A 22,703-nucleotide genomic window follows, 5' to 3' on the forward strand; every position below is an offset into this window, starting at 1 on the left:
CTTGCAAACTGAAGAAATGTGCTGTCAAGTAAAAATAAATAAATAAATGAATTAGAGAATATCAGAGATATTTTCTTGCAAATTTTTGACTGTAATCTTTTAAATTATTAACTTTTTTGTCAGACTATTCCAGTCCTAGGTCTCTCTCTCTCTCTCTCTCTCTCTCTCTCTCTCTCTCTCTCTCTTTAACACATTCCTAACAACGCTCTTATAAAAATGAGCTTCCTGTATAAAGAGCGTTTTTATTTTTCTTGCAGGACATTTAAACTCATTGATTGGCTTTGTGTCAGAAATGTGTCAGTCACAGAAACAGTAAAACATATTTTATTGAAATTTTATTGGACACACAGTGGTACGTGTCTTTTTTTTTTTTTTTTGAAAAAAACTGAAAAATGTGAGAATTTAAAGTTGATGTTTGTGTGATCAGGAGTTGAACCTGGTGACGGCAGGCCAGCCGGTGTGAAGTCTGATCCACTCAAAGTAATGAGCAACCTGTCAGAGAAAATAAATCACAATTACATCATCTTATTGATTTAATAACAAAATAAACACATTAATGTGTCGGTGGACGTGGAAGCAAACAATTATAAATTGTAAAAACTGTAAATCTACATGTGTTTTTAAGGAAACAAAAACTTCAAACTTCAAATAAACCAGTGTTCTCAGTGTAAATCTGTACATTGTACCTGTGTATAAACTCCGGGGAACCCTGCGTGACCACACCTCTCGCCCCAGCTGACGATGCCCCACAGGTAAGAAACACCGAGTTCGTCCTCACAGACCAGAGGACCGCCGCTGTCCCCCTGACACGAGTCCACGCTGCCGTCCAGGTCGCCCGCACACATCATGCCCGGCTTGAAGCGTTCTTCGTAGTAGTTGTCACAGTCGGCGATGAGCGACACGTTGGCCCAACGCAACACCTGAGAGGCTTTGCCGTCTGTGAACACATCAGCGGTACTTTTGACGCAGACTCCGTCATTTTTAAACGCTCTGAACACGGCTGCCTTTATTTTCAGACTGACTTATAAGGGAGTCGATAAGAAGAGAGTAAAATAAGATTATTGCAGAGGCAGATCTGAGCTAACATCAAGATTCTGTCTTTAGGAACCTGAACCCTGAATCACCTGTCAGCGTTCATGTCTGTAACCAAGCAACCAGCGCTGCTTTTCTCATCTCACTGAGCTTGACAACTTTGTAACTGTTGTTTTTGAAACATACTGAAACATAGAAAAAAACAGTAATATTAGCTACTGTTAGCAAATACTACCATTAGCTACAGTTAGCTACTATTTGCTAACACAACTGTTGGTTACTTAGGTACTGTTAGCAAACACCACTGTAAAGAAACACTACTGTTAGCCATTTACCATTAGCTACTGTTAGATACCACTATTGTTAGCAACTGTTAGCAACCACTACTGTTAGCTACTTACTATTAGCTACTGATAGAAAGCACTGTCATTACCTACTACTAGCAAACACTAGGGTTAGCAACTTTTAGCAGACATTACCGCTAACTCATTACTATTAGCTACTGTTAGTTAACATTATTGTTAGCACTAACATTAGCAAACACTACCATTAGTTACTATTAGCAAACACTCCTGTTAGCCATAGTTAGCAAACACTACCGTTAGTTTCTTTTAACAAACACCACCGTTAGCTTAAGTTAAGAAACACTACTTTCAGCTTCTGTTTGCAAACACCATCGTTAGCTACTGTTAGCTAGTCAGTAAGTTAGTCACTACTGGAAGTGGAAAAGTTCAATTCAGGACATCTTAGCAGTTATCCTAACGTTTGGAAAGTTATGAACTAATTTCAGATTTTGTACCATCAGGATGTTTGTGTAATAAACTTCCTGTCTTCAGTTACATTAAACATTGAGTGAAGAACTGTTCATAATGGCTTCTTTAAAAAAATAAAATAATAATGATACCCTGGTTACTATGGTTACCCAACAGTTAAAATAGGATCTTTGTTGTGGTGACGTGAGCGGACGCGTACCTGCAGTTCGTCCCCACCCCGAGATGCTGCAGGTGTGGTTGGCCTGAAACAGCTGGGTGGACCAGGGGACGCAGACGGCCCTCACCGCCGGGTTGTCCTCGATACATTTATCTGTGAAGGGAAGCTTCTCCAGCTGCACCAGAGCGATGTCGTTCTCATAGGTGGAGGCGTTGTACCTGCAGAACATTGAAAAAAACTAAATAAGACAGATCGATTAATAGTTAGATCCATAGATCAATAGACAGATCGATAGATACCTAGGGTGGATGTAAATGTCGTCCACAGGGACGATGTCCGTGGTGCCCTGAGCTCGAGTCTTCTTCCACAGAGAAAACTTCACCTTGAACGCGGCCGGGTTTGGTCTGGTGAAGAGAACATGTGACAGACAGACAGGCTGCGGTTTTTAAACCAGATTCAATCAAAGTCTAAACTTTACTGTTTAATAACAGCTGCTTTTTTAAAGAGGCTAACCGACTGTACAGCTAGCTAGCAAACACTTTAATGTTTCGTCAACTTTTTAGCTAGCTAGCAAACAATATAATTTTATTTTACTTTTAAGCTAGCTAGCAATAACTTTTTCGTCTTGTTTAGATAGCTAGCAACCAGTTCAATATTTTTATGTATAGTTCTTTAGCTAGCTAGCAAACACTATTACTCTTCTCAACAGTCGTCCCACCTGACGCAGTGAGCAGCTGTGATTACCCAGCATCCTCCAATATAAGCTCCTCCGCAGTCGATCTTCCTGTTCTCCTCCAGAGCAACCTGCCACTGGATCTGAGTCTGCACCAACAAACGAGGCAGAACATGAACAGAGAACGTCAGTTAAACCTGTGGTTTAAAAATATTCTCTGTCTTTCCGCTGTTAGAACGCTCAAAAGAACCAGAGCTGTGAAGGACCACCAGGAAGTGATGACGATGATACAGAGGTGGCACCGAGTCTTTGTTTTACAAGTCACACACAAGTCCCAAGTCTTCACACTCAAGTACTGAGTCCAAAGTCAAGACCAACAAGTTCCAATCCAGTTCCGAAGCAAGACAGGCAAGTCTTGAGTCAAGTCCAAATTCAAAACAGGTAACACCTGAGTCAAGTCCAAGTCAAGGCTAACAAGTTCCAAATCAAGTCCCAAGGCAAGACTGACAAGGTCCATTTCAGGTCGCAAGTCAGGACCGCCAAATCCCAAATCAAGTCTCAAGTCAAGACTGACAAGTCCAAAGCCAAGATCAACAAGTTCCAAGTAAATTTCCAAGTCCTACTGAGCTTTGAGTGTCAATTAGGTCATTATCGAGTCATTTTTCCAACTGGAGCTCACTAACACAACGTTAGTTCTTCATGGTTCTCTGCTGTCGTCTGATTGGTTCAAACAAAGTGGATCTGATGGACACAGGACTGTTTTAAATTACAGACTTTTTAATCTTTGGGGGAAGATATCAAGTATTTTCAAGTCAGAAGGATCAACTCCAAGTCAAATCAAAAGTCCCGGGTCTTTAAGTCCAAGTCAAGTTAAAGTTAAAGTGGAGTTTAAAAGAATCAAATTTGTGACTTTAGTCTGCCTCGATTCCAAGTCATGTGACTTGAGCACACACCTCTGGTAAGTATAACTGATGTGTTTCTAACTGACCGGTTTTGCCGGGGCTCCTCCCACCACTCTCTTGACTCGGCTGCTCCTTCCTCGCTCCTGCACGTCATCTTCGTACACCAAGTCCATGTTAGGACGGCCACATGCTAACTGGGACTCCAGGTACTTTCTGTTGAGCACCGTTTCTACACACAGATGCACAGAGTTATTGAAATTCAAACCGAGCTGTTGTTGTAAGATTATCTGTTGTCACTGTTTAGGCCACGTACCATTTTTTGGAGAGACGTATTCTGAAATAAAGAAAAAACAAACAAACAAACAAAAAAACAAAACAAATGTCGTTATCATCACCACCATTTACAGCAGGTTTCTTCTGATGTTTGCGTTTCACTCAAAGGCTTACCTGTGAGTTTGGGTGCGCCGGCCTGCGGTGTCTCTGTGGAAAATAAAAATATATTACAAATATACCACAAATACCACAAACACCATAAAACTGGCAGTGGCTGATAAAGCTAACATTAATGCTAACTTTCACTCTCTGTACTGACAAGTCCGCTCTTTGTCTGCATAACGAAAATTAAACAATTGGCTTTCAAATTTGTTGAATATTTGGATCTCAGATTTTAGGGAAGTGCAATAACTGGCTAGCTATCATGAAGAAGACCGTATTAGTCCTTATTCTGACTTTTTAGCTAGTTAGCAAACAATGTTACGTATTTTTTCCTATTCTTCAGCTAGCTTGCAAATAATATTACTCTGTTTCCCAACTTTTTAGCTAGCAAGCACTGGCCAGAGCAAATTAAAGATGAGCTTGTAGATTCGTCTGGTTCCCGGGTGAGAAGTCCTTACTGCTTCCTCATCATCCCCCACACTGAACAGAAGCAAACGATGTTTTGTTAAACTGCTGTTAAAATGTTTCTCACTGTCTACGATGAGTTTCTGTGATTCATCTTCACCATCCAGACAGTCGATCTGTTCATCCTGGAGCGCGTCTTTAGAAACACAAACACCGGTCTTACAGCGGAAAGCCTTGTTCCCCCGGCAACCTGACAAACACACAGAGTTCACACTGAGAAAGACGGGACATACAAGGTTTTCACTTCCATATGTGTGTGTGTGTGTGTGTGTGTGTGTGTGTGTGTGTGTGTGTGTGTGTGTTACGTTTGCAGCACATCTCGTCACTGAGGTCGCCACAGTCGTCAATTCCATCGCAGGTTTGGTTCAGAGACACACACTTTGTGTTCGCACAAATGAAGCCACAGTCCTCTGAAACAACGCAGACCAAAAAATATCACAGGACGGGAGAACAAATCCAAGAACAAATCCAAGAACAAATCCAAGAACAAATCCAAGAACATAGACAAAAAACACAAGACAAAGATCCAAAACCACAGATGATAACAATTAATCAATGATAATTAATAAGAATATGATTGACTTTGTAAAATTTAATTGATGTACTATCAAATAAACATCTGAAACATGAAGTTCTCTATATGTTCCATAGGCTACACACTTAGAAATAAAGGTTCCTGAAGGGCAGTGGTTCTACCCAGAACAATTTGCTTCTGATGAATCCTCTTTTTGGAAGAAAGGGTTCTTTCAAAGACTAAGGTTTCCATAAAGAACCCTTTTCATCCAAAGAACCTTTTTTTATAAGAAAGAGTTCTTCAAGGATCATTGAAATCCTTGAAGAACTCTTTCATCAAGGGTTTGTCAAGGGTTCTTTGTACCATAATATAATAATATTTCTTGACAAAAATGTCTAGATAAAACCCTTGGAATATAAAACTGTTCTCAATAGAACCCCCTGGTTGGATTCTTGTCTGCACCCTGAGGTGGTAGAAGACAGAGGGCTCTAAGCGGAACCACTGCGCCCTAAAGGGTTCTCTGCAGAACCTCTCACAAGGGGTTCTAGGTAAAACCTTTCACAGATGGTTCTAAGTATAACCATTTATGTTGGGTTCTTGGTAGAACTCTTTGAATGGGTTCCAAGTGAACTTTTCTAAACAACAAAAAAAAATCACAGGAAGTAAAACAGTAGGAACAAGAGGAAAGACAAGAACTACAAAATAAAACAGGAAACAATTAAATGACGGATGCAGCATTAGATGATGTCGTCCCTTTGGTTTCATTGACATACTGACCTTTTGACACTTGTGACTCCTCATAACAGGTTGCCGTGGCGACCTTTTTGCTAGCATTTGTCTTGTCGTAGATTACACACTCAGCGAGGGAATGCTCGTAACCTTGACAGCGGATGCTAACACAGTGAGCATTGGTGTGTGTCTCGTGGCTGTTTGGCAGGTCTTTGTACCTCACGCCGTCGGCCTTTGCTGCTCCACTATGAACACAAACAAACAAACAAACAAAGTGATATCGTAGGTAAACTTTACACCACTGACAACATATTGATGGAGCAAAGGTTAGAAGTTGATTTAAATGGATGTTTATCCTAAAAGTTTATGGTTTATTCTGTTTAATCTTTGGAGCCTGATTCCAAAAATCTGTGACATCATGAAAAACATAAATCAAAACAGAATGTAACGATTTCAATCTGTAATTCAGCTGAACACAGAACAAAGACCAGATATTTAATGTTCAAAATGATAAACATCAATGTTTGTAAATATCCGTAAATATATTAAAGGGATGATAAGAATTGATCGTAGTTTAATTGGTCGTTAAGAACTTGATTGATCATGTAAATTTTCATTGCTCTACTATCAAATAAACATCTGAAACATGAAGCTCTTTGTGTTTCACAGGCTACACTCTGAGAAATAAGGGTTCTTCCTGAAGGGCTGTGGTTCTGTCCAGAACAGTTTGCTTCTGAGGAACCCTTGGAATATTAAGTAGTCCTCAGTAGAACCTCTTGGACATGTTCTAAATAAAACCCTTGCAATATAAAAAGGTTCTTGGTAAAACCCCAGTTGGATTTTTGTTACCACCCTTAGAAAGGTAGAAAGGTTCTGGATAGAACCTCCAGAGAGGGTTCTAGGTTGAACCATTGCACCATAAAAGGGTTCTCTGTAGAGCTTCTTACAGGGGGTTCTAGGTGAAACCTTCCACGGATGGTTCTTGGTGAAACCCTTTATGTTCCTCTTTGAAAGTGTCCAAAGTTAACATTTATAAAAAGTTCTAACAGGAACCAAAAATGGTTCTCCTGTGGGGACAAGCTGAAGAACCAAGGACGTATTTTTCCACTCGTGATCAATTTAGTGATAATTTTTCCACTAATCGATCAGCTGTTTGGTTCATAAAATCAAAGATCAAAGTCGAAGATCATTTTGAACATTAAACATGTTTGTGTTCTACTGAATCCGTCATTTGTAAACTATTCCTTTTTACTCAATAATTGTAAACATGCATTTAATAAACACATATATTGTCTCACAGGTGTTTCTTTTTCTCCCTGCACGCCACGTTAGCAGCCGCCATGTTCCAGTACTTCTTACACACCAGTAAATCCTCTCCACCAGTGCCTGCAGGATCAGGAATGAAGACTCTGACCAAGCCTGTGCTTTCATCTATCGAAGACTTGAACGTTTTTCCTGTGGCGACAGAGATAAAAAGGTGAAATTAATAACTAGCAGTTGGAATATAACAAATATCACAAGGCAGTAGATGTTCCTGGGAGAACGAACCTGTGCAAACTTCACCAAAGTGGGACATTCTGGACGCCTTGAACCGACATGTGATAGCCATCATCTGGAAAACAGGTTAATGTGTCAAAATGTGGCGTCAAAAAACAGTAACATTTACTGATATTCTCTCTTCAAAGAGTTACGTTTGTGAAGAATGACTCAGGGCCTGATTTACTAACGGTTTGTGTGTTTTATATGTGAGATATGCACAAATGCAATTTAGCAGTTTTTATTTGTGATCTTAGTAAATCAGGCCCTTCGACTGCAGATGGAAACACAGCAGGTCCAAAGTTTTCAGAAACTGATTGGGTCAACACATCGTCACTCCCGACTCGTCAAATACATCATCAGCTTGGCCAGTGGCTTCAGAAGATAATGCGTCATAGTGTCAGTTTTGCTCGTACCGTGCTCCACGGTCAATTTCGCAATAATAAGTATGCAAAGTCAGGTTGACTTTCAAAATAAAGGCACAAAAAGCACTCCCCAGAAATGACAACAAGACTACCTACAGCATCCTATATCATTTTACACCAGAATTAGTGTGTATAGGCAGTTGGCCCTTTTCCCATTGCCAGTAGATGAGTATGCCTTTCTCTTAGTTTTTTCCCTGATGTGTCGCCGTAATGCACAGACTGAACTGACCTGAACTCTCTGAACTCTGAAGCTCTTTGTACTTTTGTAGCTTCTAACTGAACCTGGTGGTTTGAAGTTTAGTTTCTCTCCTGCGTCGCTGGTTGTACTTTCAGGTGTCTGCTCTATTTTACATTTCCTGATTTCTCTCATGCTTCATAATAACAGCTTTTAGTTGACACAATAACAGGGGACTTTTATTGTGAAGAATTTATAGAAAGTAAAATGTGCATCCACTGGTCAGATGCTCCGCTAAAGACAAGCACTTCATCAGTTAAATAAACAATTTAAAGCAGGTGCAAACTCATGTTAACTCAACATGCCGCACGAGTTACGGATGGAGGTGGCGAGTCTTCACTGGAATGAAAATTAGCGTGTTCATCTGGGAACCAGTTGTTTGTGGGTTTTTTGTCCAGTGTGGTTTGAAGCGTAGCGGCACTGACCAAGCTGTCATGTTTAACTCATGTGGGAGTGAGAACAGGCTGGATTAGCATCACAGAAAATTAAATATCTACAAGAAATTCCTGATTTGTGTTTCTATAAGCAGATCCGATTCTAAACCAGGTGTCCACACCCAACCTCATACCTGACAGTAGGAGCGGTAGTTTCTATTGTCCTGTCCACAAACTGCAGTCACATTCTCAACAGGACACTGATAGGGTACTTTACAGGAGCAATGTCCGTTGATGCAGCGCTCCCATGGAGGACAAAACACCAGGTCACATGATGCACGAGTGGGCCTATCCCCAATTAATGTTGGAAAATAGATCAAACAGACAAATAACAGATTAACATTTGCATACTAAATGAAGGCAAGGTGTAGAGCTATATAGAAACAATTTTTACAAGGTATTTGACTTTATTTTAACAATCATATCAGACACAATTTAGTACTTTTTGCAAACAGAACCCAATTATTTGTGAGACTGTAGTAATCAGAAACCTCTTCACTTTCTGTCTAATTCAGTGACACTACGAAACTTTACTCCCATGTACTACTTTTAAGTTGTGTGGTATTTATTTCACTGAGGGCAGATGTTCAGTTGCTGTTGATGTTGAATAATTTGTGTATTCAAGCTGTGATTTGGAGAATTTAATGGTTTCTTCTCTGGACCATGCTACACCCTTCCACCAAGTTTCATAAAAACTGAGCCTGTTCTTTCTGTAATCCTGATTAGAAACTGCCAAAAAAAAAAATGGCATCAAAAACATAAAACCCTTGGCAAACGTAATTAAAGAATCAAAGCCCAGCCAATCAAAATGCACTTACTTCCTCATCAGACACTCAGGTGGACCTTGGAAATCGTCTCCCTCAGGTGCATCAGTGGTGCTGGGGACCAGAGACTTGTCTTTCTCAGGTGGGTCAGTGGTGCTGGGGACCAGAGACTTGTCTTTCTCAGGTGGGTCAGTGGTGCTGGGGACCAGAGACTTGTCTTTCTCAGGTGCGTCAGTGGTGCTGGGGACCAGAGACTTGTCTTTCTCAGGTGGGTCAGTGGTGCTGGGGACCAGAGACCTGTCTTTCTCAGGTGGGTCAGTGGTGCTGGGGACCAGAGACTTGTCTTTCTCAGGTGGGTCAGTGGTGCTGGGGACCAGAGACTTGTCTTTCTCAGGTGCGTCAGTGGTGCAGGGGGCCCCAGAGTCTCCCACTGTGTCTCGACAGTCAGAGGCATCATAATACTTTTCAGGCTGTGATGCCTCAGGGTCATTGCGGTCGGAGGGTTTGAGGTTTGGGTCTCGCTGTTGCTGGTTTAAAAATGAAGAGTCAAGTGGTACGTACTGCTGACCAGTATTCCAGTGCTGGAGCTATTAAAATGAAATACAGTTATAAATGAATAGAACAGGACAGAACAGAACATGGTTATGCAGATCATCCAAAGCTCTGGCTGCGTCCTGCTAAACTGTTATGCAGATGATACACAACTTTAATTCTCGTCGTACTTGTTGTTTGTTAAATTCAGCACTTGTTTTCCCTAAGTTTTAATAATTGAGACATTTAAATTATTTAATTGATTGTGTCATGTAAGTTTGAATCACTGTATGCATTGATTTCTTATGTAGCGTCTAACAAACTGTGGTCAAACCAAAGACCCAGGGTGATTTAAAGACATCTGTGGACCTTCTTAACAATATCAGTGATCTGATGGTTGGTCATGTCCTCCAGCTGAATGAAGCAAAGTCTGAGTCTGTTCATTTTGGCTGCTATGACTTCTCCACTGCACTCTATCTATCTATCTATCTATCTATCTATCTATCTATGTCTTGGCAAGTTGGTAGAGTATTTTAAAACATATGCCAAAATCTTGGATTATTTTTGTTTTATTCTAATCTCAGTTTTGAAAACCAAATTAAGTCAGTGGTTACATCCAGTCTCCTCTCTCCGTGGACAAGTTTTTAATGTCGTCCTGTCTTGCAGGGCAATTAAAATATAATACAGTTGTATTGCATTTGAGATGTCTCCAAATTTATTAGAATAAATAATATATTATTTATTATAATTATATTATAATATAATTTCATGGTAAACATGCATGAAAATGACACATGAAATTTTGAGAAATCTCAAAAATGTTGCTATGGAATCATTACCATCTACATAAAATTATACTTTACAATTATCACATATTTGTCATGATATTTGGGTGTAATTTGTGGGTAATTTCTAAGAAATTTCCTATATCACTAATGTACTTACCACCTATTTACCATGAAATTGTGAGACCTGGAAATTGAAATGTTTCTGAATACCTCAGAGTTGTGGACAAAACAAGACATTCAAAACGTCAACTTGGACTTTGATGAACAAACAATGAATGCGCTGTTAAAGTAAAGTAATCTTCCCAGCTCTGGATATGGAAAACGTGGATTCATTTTTTTGCTGAACTCCTGAGGTCTCACTGAAATAAAGAAAAGAACTGAAGCAGGTTTGAATGTGAACTAATTCCCATCTTAAAAGGACATTTCTATTTCATAGCTTGAAAATTGTATTAGTATGTTGTAGAGGTTGAGATCTGTGCCGACGGGGTTCGGGCTCTACTATGTTTATTTATTTATTCATCTATTTATTTATTTTTATTTTACTTCCCAATTTAGTCGTCGTCCCCGTCACTGAAAACTCCCGCTGTTTGGTACAACGAAGGAAGCTTGATGAAGGCGGGTTCGGGTCGGTTTCCTACAGAATTTTGTTGGCATGATTAAAGTGCTAGTATGTTGGTCAACAGTCATTCCCAAACACTGGGTCGTGACCCTGAGGTGGGTCACAGGAAAGACTGTGGAAGAAAATTCTGAATTGAAATGTAAGATTTGTATGTAAAGCTTTAATAAATCAGTTAAATTTGTGTCTTCAGTGAGGAGTTTTGTTGAGATAATTTATTTTTCTTCTTTAGATAAACTTGAATCTTTTAGTTGTAGAACTAAACTTCTTTTTTTTTGAAAGGTTTGTTTTCTTGATGAGAGCAAATAAAAATATTGAGATAATCTGAAGTCATTTATCAAGTATTTAACATTTGCATGCGTCAAGATAATAAACGGTAATTTAAGTAAAAAAGGTCAGGAACTTTTCACAAGACTTACTGATGAGGCCTGTTGTGAACTGGGTCGAGATGGTTTGTCATTTTTAAAGAACACTGGTCTGTAGCGTACTGTGACCAGGACTGGGTGATAAATAGTCTGTTTTTGTAAAAAAAAAAAAAAAAGAAAGAAAAGAATAAAAGACAAACTCACCGTTTCAAGGGGAATGAGAAGAAGAAACAACAAGAAAAGAGAAACTCCGGCTGATCTCATCCTGACAAACACAAAGTGCTCGTTCTCCTCTGCAGCTCAGCTTCTTACAGGAAAAAACGAAAAACAACTCAGACTAGAAAATAAAATATCTGCAGATTCAGACAGAGAGACAGACGTGTGTGTGACTGACAGCCTGATATTTCTCCTGTCCACTGATGATGCCATCAATCATTAGCTTGTTTGATCAATACGGACACAGCGACGTGTAAACAGTCCGGACTGCAGCCGATTGATCAGTTACTGTAATTAACATTTCACAACAGTCGATGAGGACTCAGGGAGGGATTAACTACAAATACTTTGTTACTGTACTTACAAAGAGTTTTCAGGTATCTGTACTTTACTTGAGTATTTATTTTTCCAACAACTTTTCCTCCCTACATTTTAACACAAACATCTGAACTTTCTGCTCCTCACATTTTCGAAACAGCTGCTTTTGAGGGAAATTATTGGTTATTTTTATTTTGCATCATTGTGCATCAGGACTGACCTAAATGGACGGAACAGTAACACAGAAACTGGTGGATCCATCGGAGGACAGAACAGGACAGACGGAACGAGGACAAAAACAATGTAAAAGACATAACAATGTCCTTCAGAGGACAAATTTTTACCTGTTACAGTAAACAAGTTGAATCAGTACTTGTACTTTTACCACCACCCTTTGTTGCGTGCATCTGTACTTCCAGTCGGGTGAAGAACGTGTACTTTTACCAGCCCACAGAGAAAAAAAAAACGCAGATTCCAGTAACCACACAAACACAAACACGTAGGCGGAGCAGTGGGTCAGAACTGAAGGTCCTGGTCTGAACCTGATGTTGCTGCTTGTTGACTTGTATGAAGTTCAGGTCAACTGGAGACTCATATTTCCCTGAAGGTGTGAACTCGTCTTTTTTCATTTAAGATCATTTGACATGCGACGGCAGGAACACGACAGGTGCAGATAATCAAATGATTTACGGTTCTGGGATCTCAGACCGTCATGGTTTAATGAAGTGAAGGCATCCTTAATGTTATTGTTGCTTTAAGACGGGTCATTAATGTCTGCGGGGGAATCGGCACGCTGAGCATGCTGGGACGGGCGACTCTGAACTGGACGAACGGATGGATGGAAATACAAATAAGTTAATGTTCAACACTGATTCAATAAAGGAGCGTTTCAAAATCTCTGTGTGCTTATCTGTGAGGCAGGAAGACGCCTGCATCTGGGTTTTCCTACATTGACACACGACCACAAACACAATCCAACCCTCCTGCTGCACACACACACCACACACACACACACACACACGATCAATAAGATGATCAATCTGAGGTACAGACTGTTTATGTGCGTTTGAGTGTCAAAACTTTGGACACGTCTTCTCAGTGAATTTTTCTTTATTATTTTCCTACATCACAGATTAATACTGGGGACACCAAAATAATTAAATATGGAATAATATGGAATTATGTAGAAGAAGAAAATGTGAAATATGATTTAGAGTTTTGAGATTATTAAAAGCAAAAATTAAAGTAAAAATTATCTTATTAGATCTTTGATTCTTTTGAGACTTTTTGCTTCTTGTGTGCAAAAGTTTTTGGCTCCTTGATGTTTTAGATCATGTCGGTATAATTTGAAGCAACAAAAAAAAAAATAAATAAAATAAAAAATGAATGAGAGGTGTGTCCAAACTTTTGACTGCTACTGTAAATCAAAAAAGACCTGCAGCTCCACTTGGACTTGAGATTTAGAAAATCTTTAACTTATAAAACTTGAATCCACAAATTAATTGAATCAGCTGACGTGAACACTATTCAGTCAGACAGCAGAGAATCATGAAGATTTAGCGTTAGGTTACTGCGCCTCTCTTTGAAAAAAAAAAAAAAAACGATACCAAAGATGATCATGTTCCCGTGAAAAAACTGCAAGGTGGTCAACAAAACTGAATTGCACTGTGAAAAATGTGCAAGTTGAAAATTACAAACAGAGACGCAAAAAAGTTCAAACTTTGTTCAACATTTGAAGAGGCACAAAGAACGGAAAGTCAAGGCTAATATTAGTAAGCAAGCTAATGCTTAGCTAACGTTAGCTTAAGGGCTAAGAAACTTAAGTTTGTCAGCTTGCTAACATCAAATCAATAAAGGTGGATATTCAGATTATGACATGAATAATGTTCGACAGTAACAATAATGATAACAAAAAGGCAAACCAACTTAGTAGTCAGACAGGAAGTGTCTTTTATTTGATGCAGAATTTCATAACAATATTTTAATGACTGTACTAATAATAAAACATGTTTTTACTTTCTACAGCAACAAATGAACACCTTATTAAAAACAAATATCAGTTCACAGCTGTGTTCAGGGCGACACAGGAGTGTAATTAGGAGTTGTATTTAGTCACAGCAGGCCAGCCTGTATGTTGTCTGATCCACTCAAAGTAATGAGCAACCTGAACGAGAAACAGACAGAGAGAGTTTCGTTAAACATCATCAGACATTTGGTGCTAAAGTGACATTTGGAGCCACAGGAAGTTCTTGGAGTTTCCAAAATAAAAGGGTTTATCCTCTGGGAGGCAGAAATGTCCTCATCAGATTTGGACTTTTCTTTATGCTTGAGCGGAAAATCTGGTCTCACAGTGATGCTCAAGGAAAGGTAAGGTTTGGTTTGCACTACGACGAGAAGGTTTTTCCAGATTTGTTGGCTTTTTTCCACGAGAGCGACAACATGTGGAATAACAGATATACTGGGAAAACTTGAGAAGAAATGGAAAGTATTTTACCTGTGTATAAACTCCGGGGAATCCTGGCCGACCACACCCCCTTCCCCAGCTGATGATGCCCCACAGGTAAGAAACACCGAGTTCGTCCTTACAGACCAGAGGACCTCCATTATCTCCCTCGCAGGCGTCCACGCTGCCGTCCAGCTCACCTGCACGCACAGAAAAAACCTCAAAATGAAACTCTTTTCATGAATACAACAAACACCAAGGCGCCAAGATGTGAGCGCACCCACCTGCACAGATCATGCCGGGTTTAACGCTGTCATTGTGGAACCTCTGACAGTTTTCAACGAGGGACACGTTGGCCCACTCCAGGACTTGAGATAATCTAGAACCTGCTGAGAGATCAGTCATCAGTACCAGGCCACTGTACAGATTTAGTGTGAAAGATTGGCTAAACACGAAGAAAGACACGCAACGACAAGTTCAGAAGTAGATTACCTAGACCCGATCCCCATCCTGAGATGGTGCAGGTGTGGTTTGGATTGAAGAGCCTGGTGGTCCAAGGCACGCAGACCGGGGTGATCGCAGGATTGTCGGACACACACTGGTCCATGAAGGGAAGTTTCTGCAGCTGCACCAGGGCGATGTCATTCTCATGGGTGTTGGGGTTGTACCTTTATTTGAGTGTGATTTGAACATCAGGCGGGTGGTTAGTTTCAGTGTGATTTCATTGTCTACACGGTCAGCTTAAGATCATTAACCCTTTGAAACAGAAAGTTTTACATCCAGTTATGATGTTAGTAACTTTGTCTGAGAACGAGACACGTGGTCTCCAGACCAAGACCAATCTGAAGTAATAAAACGCTGCTCTTTATAGTTTTGGTTTTTGCGTATATTGAAATTATGTAAGTGCACAAAATAACCTTACATGAGTTTCCCTAAACTTGAACCTGATTGGTTCATAGATGAACATGTGTCTCACATTGTCTTGGAAATAATTAAAAACTCGGTCTTTAAGAAGATCGGGACCAAGATCACCTGATCTAGTCGGACCACGGTTGGGACCGTGGTTCAGGGGAGGTTTAATCGAAGGGTCTTGACCAAACAAGGTAGGTGTGAAAGGAACTTAACATCAGATTTCTCTGTATGTAGGCAACATTTCACTTCATTTATCTGATGTCTTTACTTCCTCATCAAATATATGAATATTTGAACATGTGTGTACCTGGGGTGGATGTGGACGTCCTGAACAGGAGCCACCTCTGTTGAGAACTGAGGTCTGTTCATCCTCCAGACAGACAACTTCACGATCAAAGTTTTAGGATCAGGCCTGCAGGTGACGAGTCAGTGAGACAGAAACAAAGAGGCTCCAGGCTTCAACAAATCAAGATGAAGCTAAACTTTAAAGTTCGACGCAAAGAAAATTAAAAACAGATCATTTATAAAGTCGATATACAGATAATTACTTTTGGACGACTCGACCAGAATCTCCATCTTGGGTGATTGTGAGAGACGGGATGTTCCTGGAAAACAGGGAGGGACGACTTATGCAAATGCAAATTGTAAGTTCTTTCCTTAATCGATTATTGGTAAAATTAATGATCAGTTAATCAAGTAATAACACTTACAAACTTAATTTTTCTTAAAGGCATATTTTTCCCCTAAATCAAAGTTTTATTTCCACGGCAACATGTTGCAGACAGAAATAAAGCTGCTAACTAGAACCATAAAGGGTTCTTCAGCTTGTCCCCATAGGAGAACCATTTTCAGTTCCTGTTAGAACATTTTACAAAAGTTAACTTTTCAAAGAGTTCTACCGAGAACCTAACATAAAAGGCTATACTTAGAACCGTCTGTGAGAGGTTTCACCTTAAACCCCCTGTGAGAGATTCTCCAGAGAACCCTTTAGGGTGCAATGGTTCCGCTGTCAACCCTCTGTTGGCAGTCGGTGCTTCTTACCCCAGACAGTGAGCTGCAGTGATCACCCAGCAGCCGCTGATGTAAGCCCCTCCACACTGAAACTGGTTGTCCTTGTATATAGCAGCCTGCCACTGGATCTGAGCCTGAACACAGACGAGAGACTCGGTTAACATCTGTCCAGCTGTCAGCGCGTCCTCTGCTGGTTTGCGCCCGTTAGCATCGGGTCGGTGGGTTAATAAACACGATGGAATCAAATTAAATTAGATTCAGAGACTGACCGGTTTTGCTGGCCATCCTCCCACCACTCTCTTGATGCGGATGGATCTTCCTCGCTCCACTACAAAGTCGTCATCCTCTCCGCTCAGGTTTGGAATCCCACAGGACAACCTGGACTCCAGATTCGCTCTGGTGACCCTCGTTTCTACACAAACACATCGTTTAAAGTACTACAATAAAATGGAACAAAAAAAAGTCCAGTCCTTTTCTTCTCTCTCTCTTTTTTTTCTTTTTGGCTAAATCATGTGGTTTCCTAGCGCCCTGGAAATTAATGATATATTTGACATATATGATTTATGTTATTGAAGTTCCCATGAAATAAAATTGATATTTAAGTATTTTTCATCAGAGTATAGTCACTTATGCTCGGGGACTTACTGTACAAAAACAACTTTTTCATTGATTTAGATTAAACTAGATCAGCTGGACAGATAGCCTGTTGCTAAGGTAGCTAACCGCTGCTAACTGTGACTGAAGACGACTGGACCAGGACCGAAAACAGCCTCCAAGACAGTCAGGGAAAACTGTACCAAGCTGACTTATGGAAGATAGCACTGATTGTAGCCAAAGTTGCTAACCGTTAACCATCATCGGCTTTGTTAACTCAGCCCCGGGGTGTCAGGAGCCGAACCGAGCACGAAACCCACCTCAGTTTACTGCAGTCCGCCAAAAAATACTATTATTATTTATATGTAATTAAAGTACATACCTCTTCTGGGAGAGACGTACTCTGAAACAAAAACAACAGAAAATGTGTGTCGTCATTTTCATTGTCACAAAGTAAACATGTTACCATAGAAACAAGAAGCAGTGGGGGTTACATGGTAGTGAGTGGGTTACCGTGGTTACCTGTGTTCGTGAGACCGGGGAAAGGCGTCTCCGGCCCTGAGGGAAATATTGAAATGCATTTGTTAGACAGTGTTGTTTAAGAACGTAGCTTTGTTTTGTTTGCTCCATACTGCCCCCCAGTGCAGACGAGCAGTAACTGTGTGACGATGATATAAAGATGTCAGTCACTCAGTCTAGAGGAAGTTACCTTGACAACTAGTTGCAATTTGATATTGATTATTGACGAATCAGTGGGAGTCAAGCAGGTTTTAATCCGTGCTACCAGCAGGGCTCTAAAGAGGGCGAACATCTTAATCAGCTGATGTTAGTAAAACGCTGGTAGCTAACTAGCTAATTTACACCAGTCGTTAGCTAGCGTGACGGCGGTCAGTACCTGTGTGTCTCTTTGATTCGTCCTCGCCGTCCAGGCAGTCGATCTGTCCGTCACGGACAGCTTCTTTATGCAGACACACACCTGAGCTGCAGCGGAAAGCTCCGTTCCTGCACTCTGACAAACACACGAGGACACACACACTGACCCACAGCATCAAAGACTCTGATCACATGACTCATGACTTGAGTCAGACTCGGGTCACATGACTCGCACCTCAGTCAGACTTACTCTTGCAGCACATCTCGTCACTGCGGTCGCCGCAGTCATCGACTCCGTCACATGTCTGTCTGAGAGACACGCACTTGCTGTTCACACACCTGAACTCACAATCCCCATCTGTAACACACACACACACACACACACACACACACACACACACACACACGTGTCACCACTGATGACAGAGCTGAATCAAACTGATCAGAGGTCAGTCGAATTCGTCAGTACTGACCTGGTGGCTGTATACAGGTTGCCGTAGCGACGTTCCTGTTGTTATTTGGGGTCTTGTCATAGATCTCACACTCCGCCAATGAGTTCTCGTAACCTTGGCAACGGACACTTACACATTTGCTTGGCAGCTGCCGGTTGTTATGGTAGGTCATCAGGAAAGAGTACGGCGTGGTACCGATAGACGCAGCGCCGCTGCAAACACACAAACACAACAAGGTCAAATTTAGTATTACAACATAATTATTATTGCAGTGATAAAATGTTTGGTGTTGTGCTAAACTGTCGACCAATCAGAGTTTAGTAGGTGGGACTAAGAACATCATCTTTTTAGCTAGCTGACAAACAATTTAACATTATACACATTTTTAGCTAGCTAGAAAACAATATGACATTTTGTATAATCTCTAGCTAGCTAACAAACAATATAACATTTTGTGAACTTTTTAGCCCATTATCAAACAATCTAATATTTTGGGAAAGTTAGCCAGCTAGCAATGTAACGTTTTCTGAACTTTTTAGTAAGCCAGCAAACAATTAAACATTTAGTAAAATTTCTAGCTAGCTAGCTTGGAACATATAAGGTTTCTTGGTAGAACTCCCTGGGCTGATTCTCGGTTAGGGTTACAACCCCCAGAGATGATTCTAAGTGGAACCATTGCACCATAAATGGGTTCTCTGTAGAACCTGTCACAGGGGGTTCTAGGTGAAACCTTCACAGATGGTTCTAGATATAAGCCTTTATGTTGGGTTCTCAGTAGAACTCTGTGAACAAAAGTTCTAGCAGGAACTAAAATGGTTCTCCTGCAGGCACAAGCTGAAGAACCCTGTATGGTTCAAGTTAGTACCTTTATTTTTTGTCTGCAGCACGTTGCTGTGGAAATAAAACTTACATTTGGTTTTGTTCGGTAGATGCAAACTTTGATTAATCGAATAATTGATCGATAATTTTACCAATGATCGATTAAGGAAACAGCTGACAGTCTGAATTCTGTGTGTGTGGATCATGAAATGTGAAATTTATTTCTTCTCACAGCGGGTGTCCGTCCTGCCTGCAGGCCACGTTAGCAGCAGCCATGTCCCACAGCTTCTCACACACCAGAACCTCCTCCCCACCTCCTCCAGTGCTCCCAGTGCTCCCAGTGCTCCCAGCCCTGGGAATGAAGAGCCTGAGCAGTCCTGTCCCAGGTTCTACTGAGCTTCTGAACTTTGGTTGATGATCTGACATGAGAGAAAAATGACGGTTACCCTGAATAAACAAAGAGATGAACATGTTCTAAGGCTCTAACGTTCTCTCTTCTCTTTAAGAACAAACCTGTGCAGGTGCTATCAAAGTGTGACATGAAGGTTCTCTTGGTCTGACAGGAAATAGCCATCGCCTGGAAAACAAATAACAAGAAACCAGAACTCTGCTGTCAAAAATGTTCCCAGTGACGTTCCAGCACGTTCTCACTCCCAACTTGTCAAACATGTCAGGGACTGTGCAAGAACCGAACCTCGGACTCAGTGTTCTCATGTCGTTACCTGGCAGTAGGAGCGGGCTAGCCTGTTGTTGTGTCCACAAACCGAAGTCATGTTCTCCGTGGGACATCGGATGGCCGGTTTACAAGAACAACGTCCGTCAACGCAGTACTGCCACGGAGGACAGAACACAAGGTCACATGACTCTCGAGTTAACCTGACAAGAAAGGAACGGAAAATAAAAAACAAATCACAAACTCCAACATACAGGTTCCAGCCAATCAGAGAGCAGAGCACTCACTTCCTGTCAAGACACTCAGCTGGTCCCAGAAACTCATCTGTCTTTGGGGCGGAGCTTTGAGTGGAGAGCTGGATGGAAGAGTTTCAACACAACAGAGACAAAAACTGGTAAAACAACAAGGAAGAAGGATAATAAAATAAAATAAAATAAGTAAACAATAAAATCTAAGAAAAAAGTTTCATGTTTGGTGTCTTTATGATTCATTTTAAATCTTGGTTTAACTTTAACCCTGCCTTTTTGAGATGAACTCAGCAAAATAATCTAATGTCTGTTTTTTAATTTGAATTATTTTGCATTTTGTATATTTTTTTTTAAGCTAGTTAGAAAAACAACATACCGGTAATTTTTGGACAGCTTGCAGATAGTCTAGTGTTAATTAACTTTTTAGCTAGCTTGCAAACAATGTAGCCTGATGGTTTATTAACTTTTTAGCTGGCTAATAATTCAACATTTTGCAGAACTTTTAGTTAGGTAGCAAACAGTTGAACAAATTTAGTAACTTTTTAGCTAGCTTACAAACAGTTGAACATTTTGTTAACTTTTTTGCTAGTTATCAAACAATTGAAAATCTTGTAGAACTTTTAGCTAGCTAGAGAGCAAAATGACATTTTGTTAACTTTTTAGCTAGCTAAGCTAAAAATCTGACATTTTGTAAATGTTTTAAGTAGCTGGCAGACGATGTTACATTTTGTTTTGTTCAGTTTGTGTTGTGGTTGAACTGGGTTGCATTATATTGTAAAGATTCTTTTTAAAATGTTTGTAATCTGAAATCACATCACAGTGCTGTACTTGCATGAAGTGTTCCTAAAAACACCAAAATAGTCCCAAACATGGTGATAAACAGTGTCCTGTACTGTAGAAGTGTCAGTAACAGCAGAAACTCACCGTAACGGAGAGTGAGATGAGAAAACAGAGCAGGAGGAGAGAAACTCCGGCAGAGGTCATCCTGACAAAAGCAAACACGACCGGACCGGTTCCCTAAAAAGTTTGACGTTCCACAAAACCGTTTTAACCCCAACAGCAGAAAAATATCCTGATTCTTCTCTGACAGACTGAAACTGAAAACAAACATTCGTCCTGAAGCGACGGACAGTTATTCTCCTTATAAAGAACCGATCAGACTGATGACACGTGTCCTTTATTTACAGATGATGTCACCAATCAATCATTAACTTGTCTCCTTAATGTCGAAAGTCAAAGACACACTGTCAAAAGTGTCCTGTCAAACTTTAAAAACACTTGAATGAATTGTTATCATGTATGTGAACAAAACAAACTCACACAGATGTTGTAAAGTAAAATATTTTTTTTTACTTTGAGAAACCTTTGAAATAAACTGTAAATTGCTTTTTGGGTACCCTTCTGTAGTTTTACTCGTAGTTAAGTATGCATTACACTACATAATGTACTTTTATTTTTGTAGCCAGTATGACTCAACAGCCAAATGAAACTACAGCAATTTGACAAACAGAAGAATACTTTGTACTTTTACTTATATTTATTTTTTAACACCAGTACTTTTACTTGTAATCGATTGCTTGTAATGAGACAGTACTTGTACTTGAGTACACATTGTGAGTACAGTTGTGAAAGTTGCCTTTCTTGTTTCTTGTTCTTGTAGCAGTGAGAGGTGTGAATGAAAATTCTTGTTGCATTTACTGAAAGTATTTGAGTTGGGTTTATTTAAAAAAAATGTATTTAACGGTAATCAAAGTGTACATGAAACACTAACTATACTATAACTATATTTAAGCTCCAACATTTGAGTTGATCAACTTTGGCAACCGATTGCCTCAATAGTTTAAAATACATGATTACATGAAAGACCACAATAATGTAGAACATTTTGATTAAAGTCTGTGTTTAAAGGGCTGAAACGTGTGAAATCACAGGGAAACTTCCACTGACATCAAATGAAATCCATGAATTTCATCACACAAATACAAATATTTGTACAAGTTAATATTCAACAGTGTGTCAAGAAAAAAACTGTTCTTTACTGCTGAAAACTGCCGAAATGAGTCAACGTGAACACTTTGTAATGGATTTATTTGGTTCTGAAGAGACGTCAGACTCACAGGATCACATCCAAACATAAAATGTTAATAAATCAAAATCAAACTGGACCAAAAAACACTGATTAAACACAGTATTAGATTTTCATTGAAGTTTAATTTGCTTTTGACAGGATAAAAAAAATCTCAGTCTGATCAACCCGCTAGGAGGAGCAAGTCAAAGTGTATAAGATGTCATTTCCTGTTGCCAGTAGGTGGCGCTATGACTCAGACTGACAGACTGTTGTCATGTAGATGTGTCCAGCGTGAAGTTTGCTGCAGATCGCATCTTTTATACGAAAGTTCTGGCAATTTTATGTTTCATGGCGAGATGAAATCAAAATTCAATGCGGCGTCATGGCGTTGAATTTTTCAACGATAGCTAAATATTTTGATAAATTTTGGTCACAAACTCGTCTAGATGGCACACGATGATTTTAAAGTCGTTATGATGAATTCTGTAGGGGGTGTTCGTTAAAATCGCTAAAATCAACCATGAAATTCAAAATGGCTGACTTCCTTCTGTATTGTTTGTTAGCATTAGCTGCTACGAGCCAGTTGTTTAAATATATGAGGACAGACATTTAATCACACTGTTAACCAACAACAGAGAAAAACGATCAAATGTTACGGTTGGACACGTTCCTGATTGAATTGAGAGTTGTGTGCTAACGTTA

General features: G+C 40.0%; 2 protein-coding genes across 3 annotated transcripts; both read right to left on the reverse strand.

Moving 5' to 3' along the window:
* Window positions 1–382: 382 nt before the first annotated feature.
* cfi (complement factor I) lies at window positions 383–11,737 on the reverse strand. The gene is made up of 16 exons (XM_084712018.1): window positions 11,579–11,737; window positions 9,129–9,661; window positions 8,445–8,598; window positions 7,229–7,292; window positions 6,979–7,135; window positions 5,729–5,925; window positions 4,743–4,847; window positions 4,505–4,627; window positions 3,985–4,017; window positions 3,851–3,871; window positions 3,624–3,766; window positions 2,681–2,784; window positions 2,262–2,366; window positions 2,005–2,180; window positions 687–937; window positions 383–492 (listed from the first exon to the last, which is right to left on the reverse strand). Exons 1-16 carry the CDS (start codon window positions 11,636–11,638, stop codon window positions 424–426), a joined length of 2,295 nt encoding a protein of 764 aa, XP_084568144.1. The 5' UTR covers window positions 11,639–11,737; the 3' UTR covers window positions 383–423.
* Window positions 11,738–13,834: 2,097 nt separating this feature from the next.
* On the reverse strand, window positions 13,835–21,064 carry LOC146305185 (complement factor I-like). 2 transcript variants are annotated; one of them, XM_084712027.1, is made up of 18 exons: window positions 20,858–21,064; window positions 19,973–20,040; window positions 19,735–19,888; window positions 19,526–19,589; window positions 19,245–19,431; window positions 18,215–18,405; window positions 17,992–18,099; window positions 17,764–17,877; window positions 17,391–17,426; window positions 17,251–17,271; window positions 16,544–16,686; window positions 16,305–16,408; window positions 15,812–15,868; window positions 15,571–15,675; window positions 14,844–15,019; window positions 14,636–14,740; window positions 14,403–14,551; window positions 13,835–14,072 (listed from the first exon to the last, which is right to left on the reverse strand). In XM_084712027.1, the coding sequence occupies exons 1-18, from the start codon at window positions 20,915–20,917 to the stop codon at window positions 14,004–14,006; spliced, it is 1,911 nt and encodes a 636-aa protein (XP_084568153.1). In that variant the 5' UTR covers window positions 20,918–21,064; the 3' UTR covers window positions 13,835–14,003. The 2 variants fall into 2 exon arrangements, with proteins under 2 accessions (XP_084568153.1, XP_084568154.1); XM_084712028.1 differs by having other exon boundaries at window positions 14,636–14,737; window positions 20,858–21,062.
* Between the last annotated feature and the right edge of the window lie 1,639 nt (window positions 21,065–22,703).

This window comes from Lutjanus erythropterus, chromosome 23 (assembly GCF_056507025.1).
Source record: "Lutjanus erythropterus isolate fLutEry1 chromosome 23, fLutEry1.hap2, whole genome shotgun sequence".
NCBI lineage: Eukaryota > Metazoa > Chordata > Actinopteri > Lutjaniformes > Lutjanidae > Lutjanus > Lutjanus erythropterus.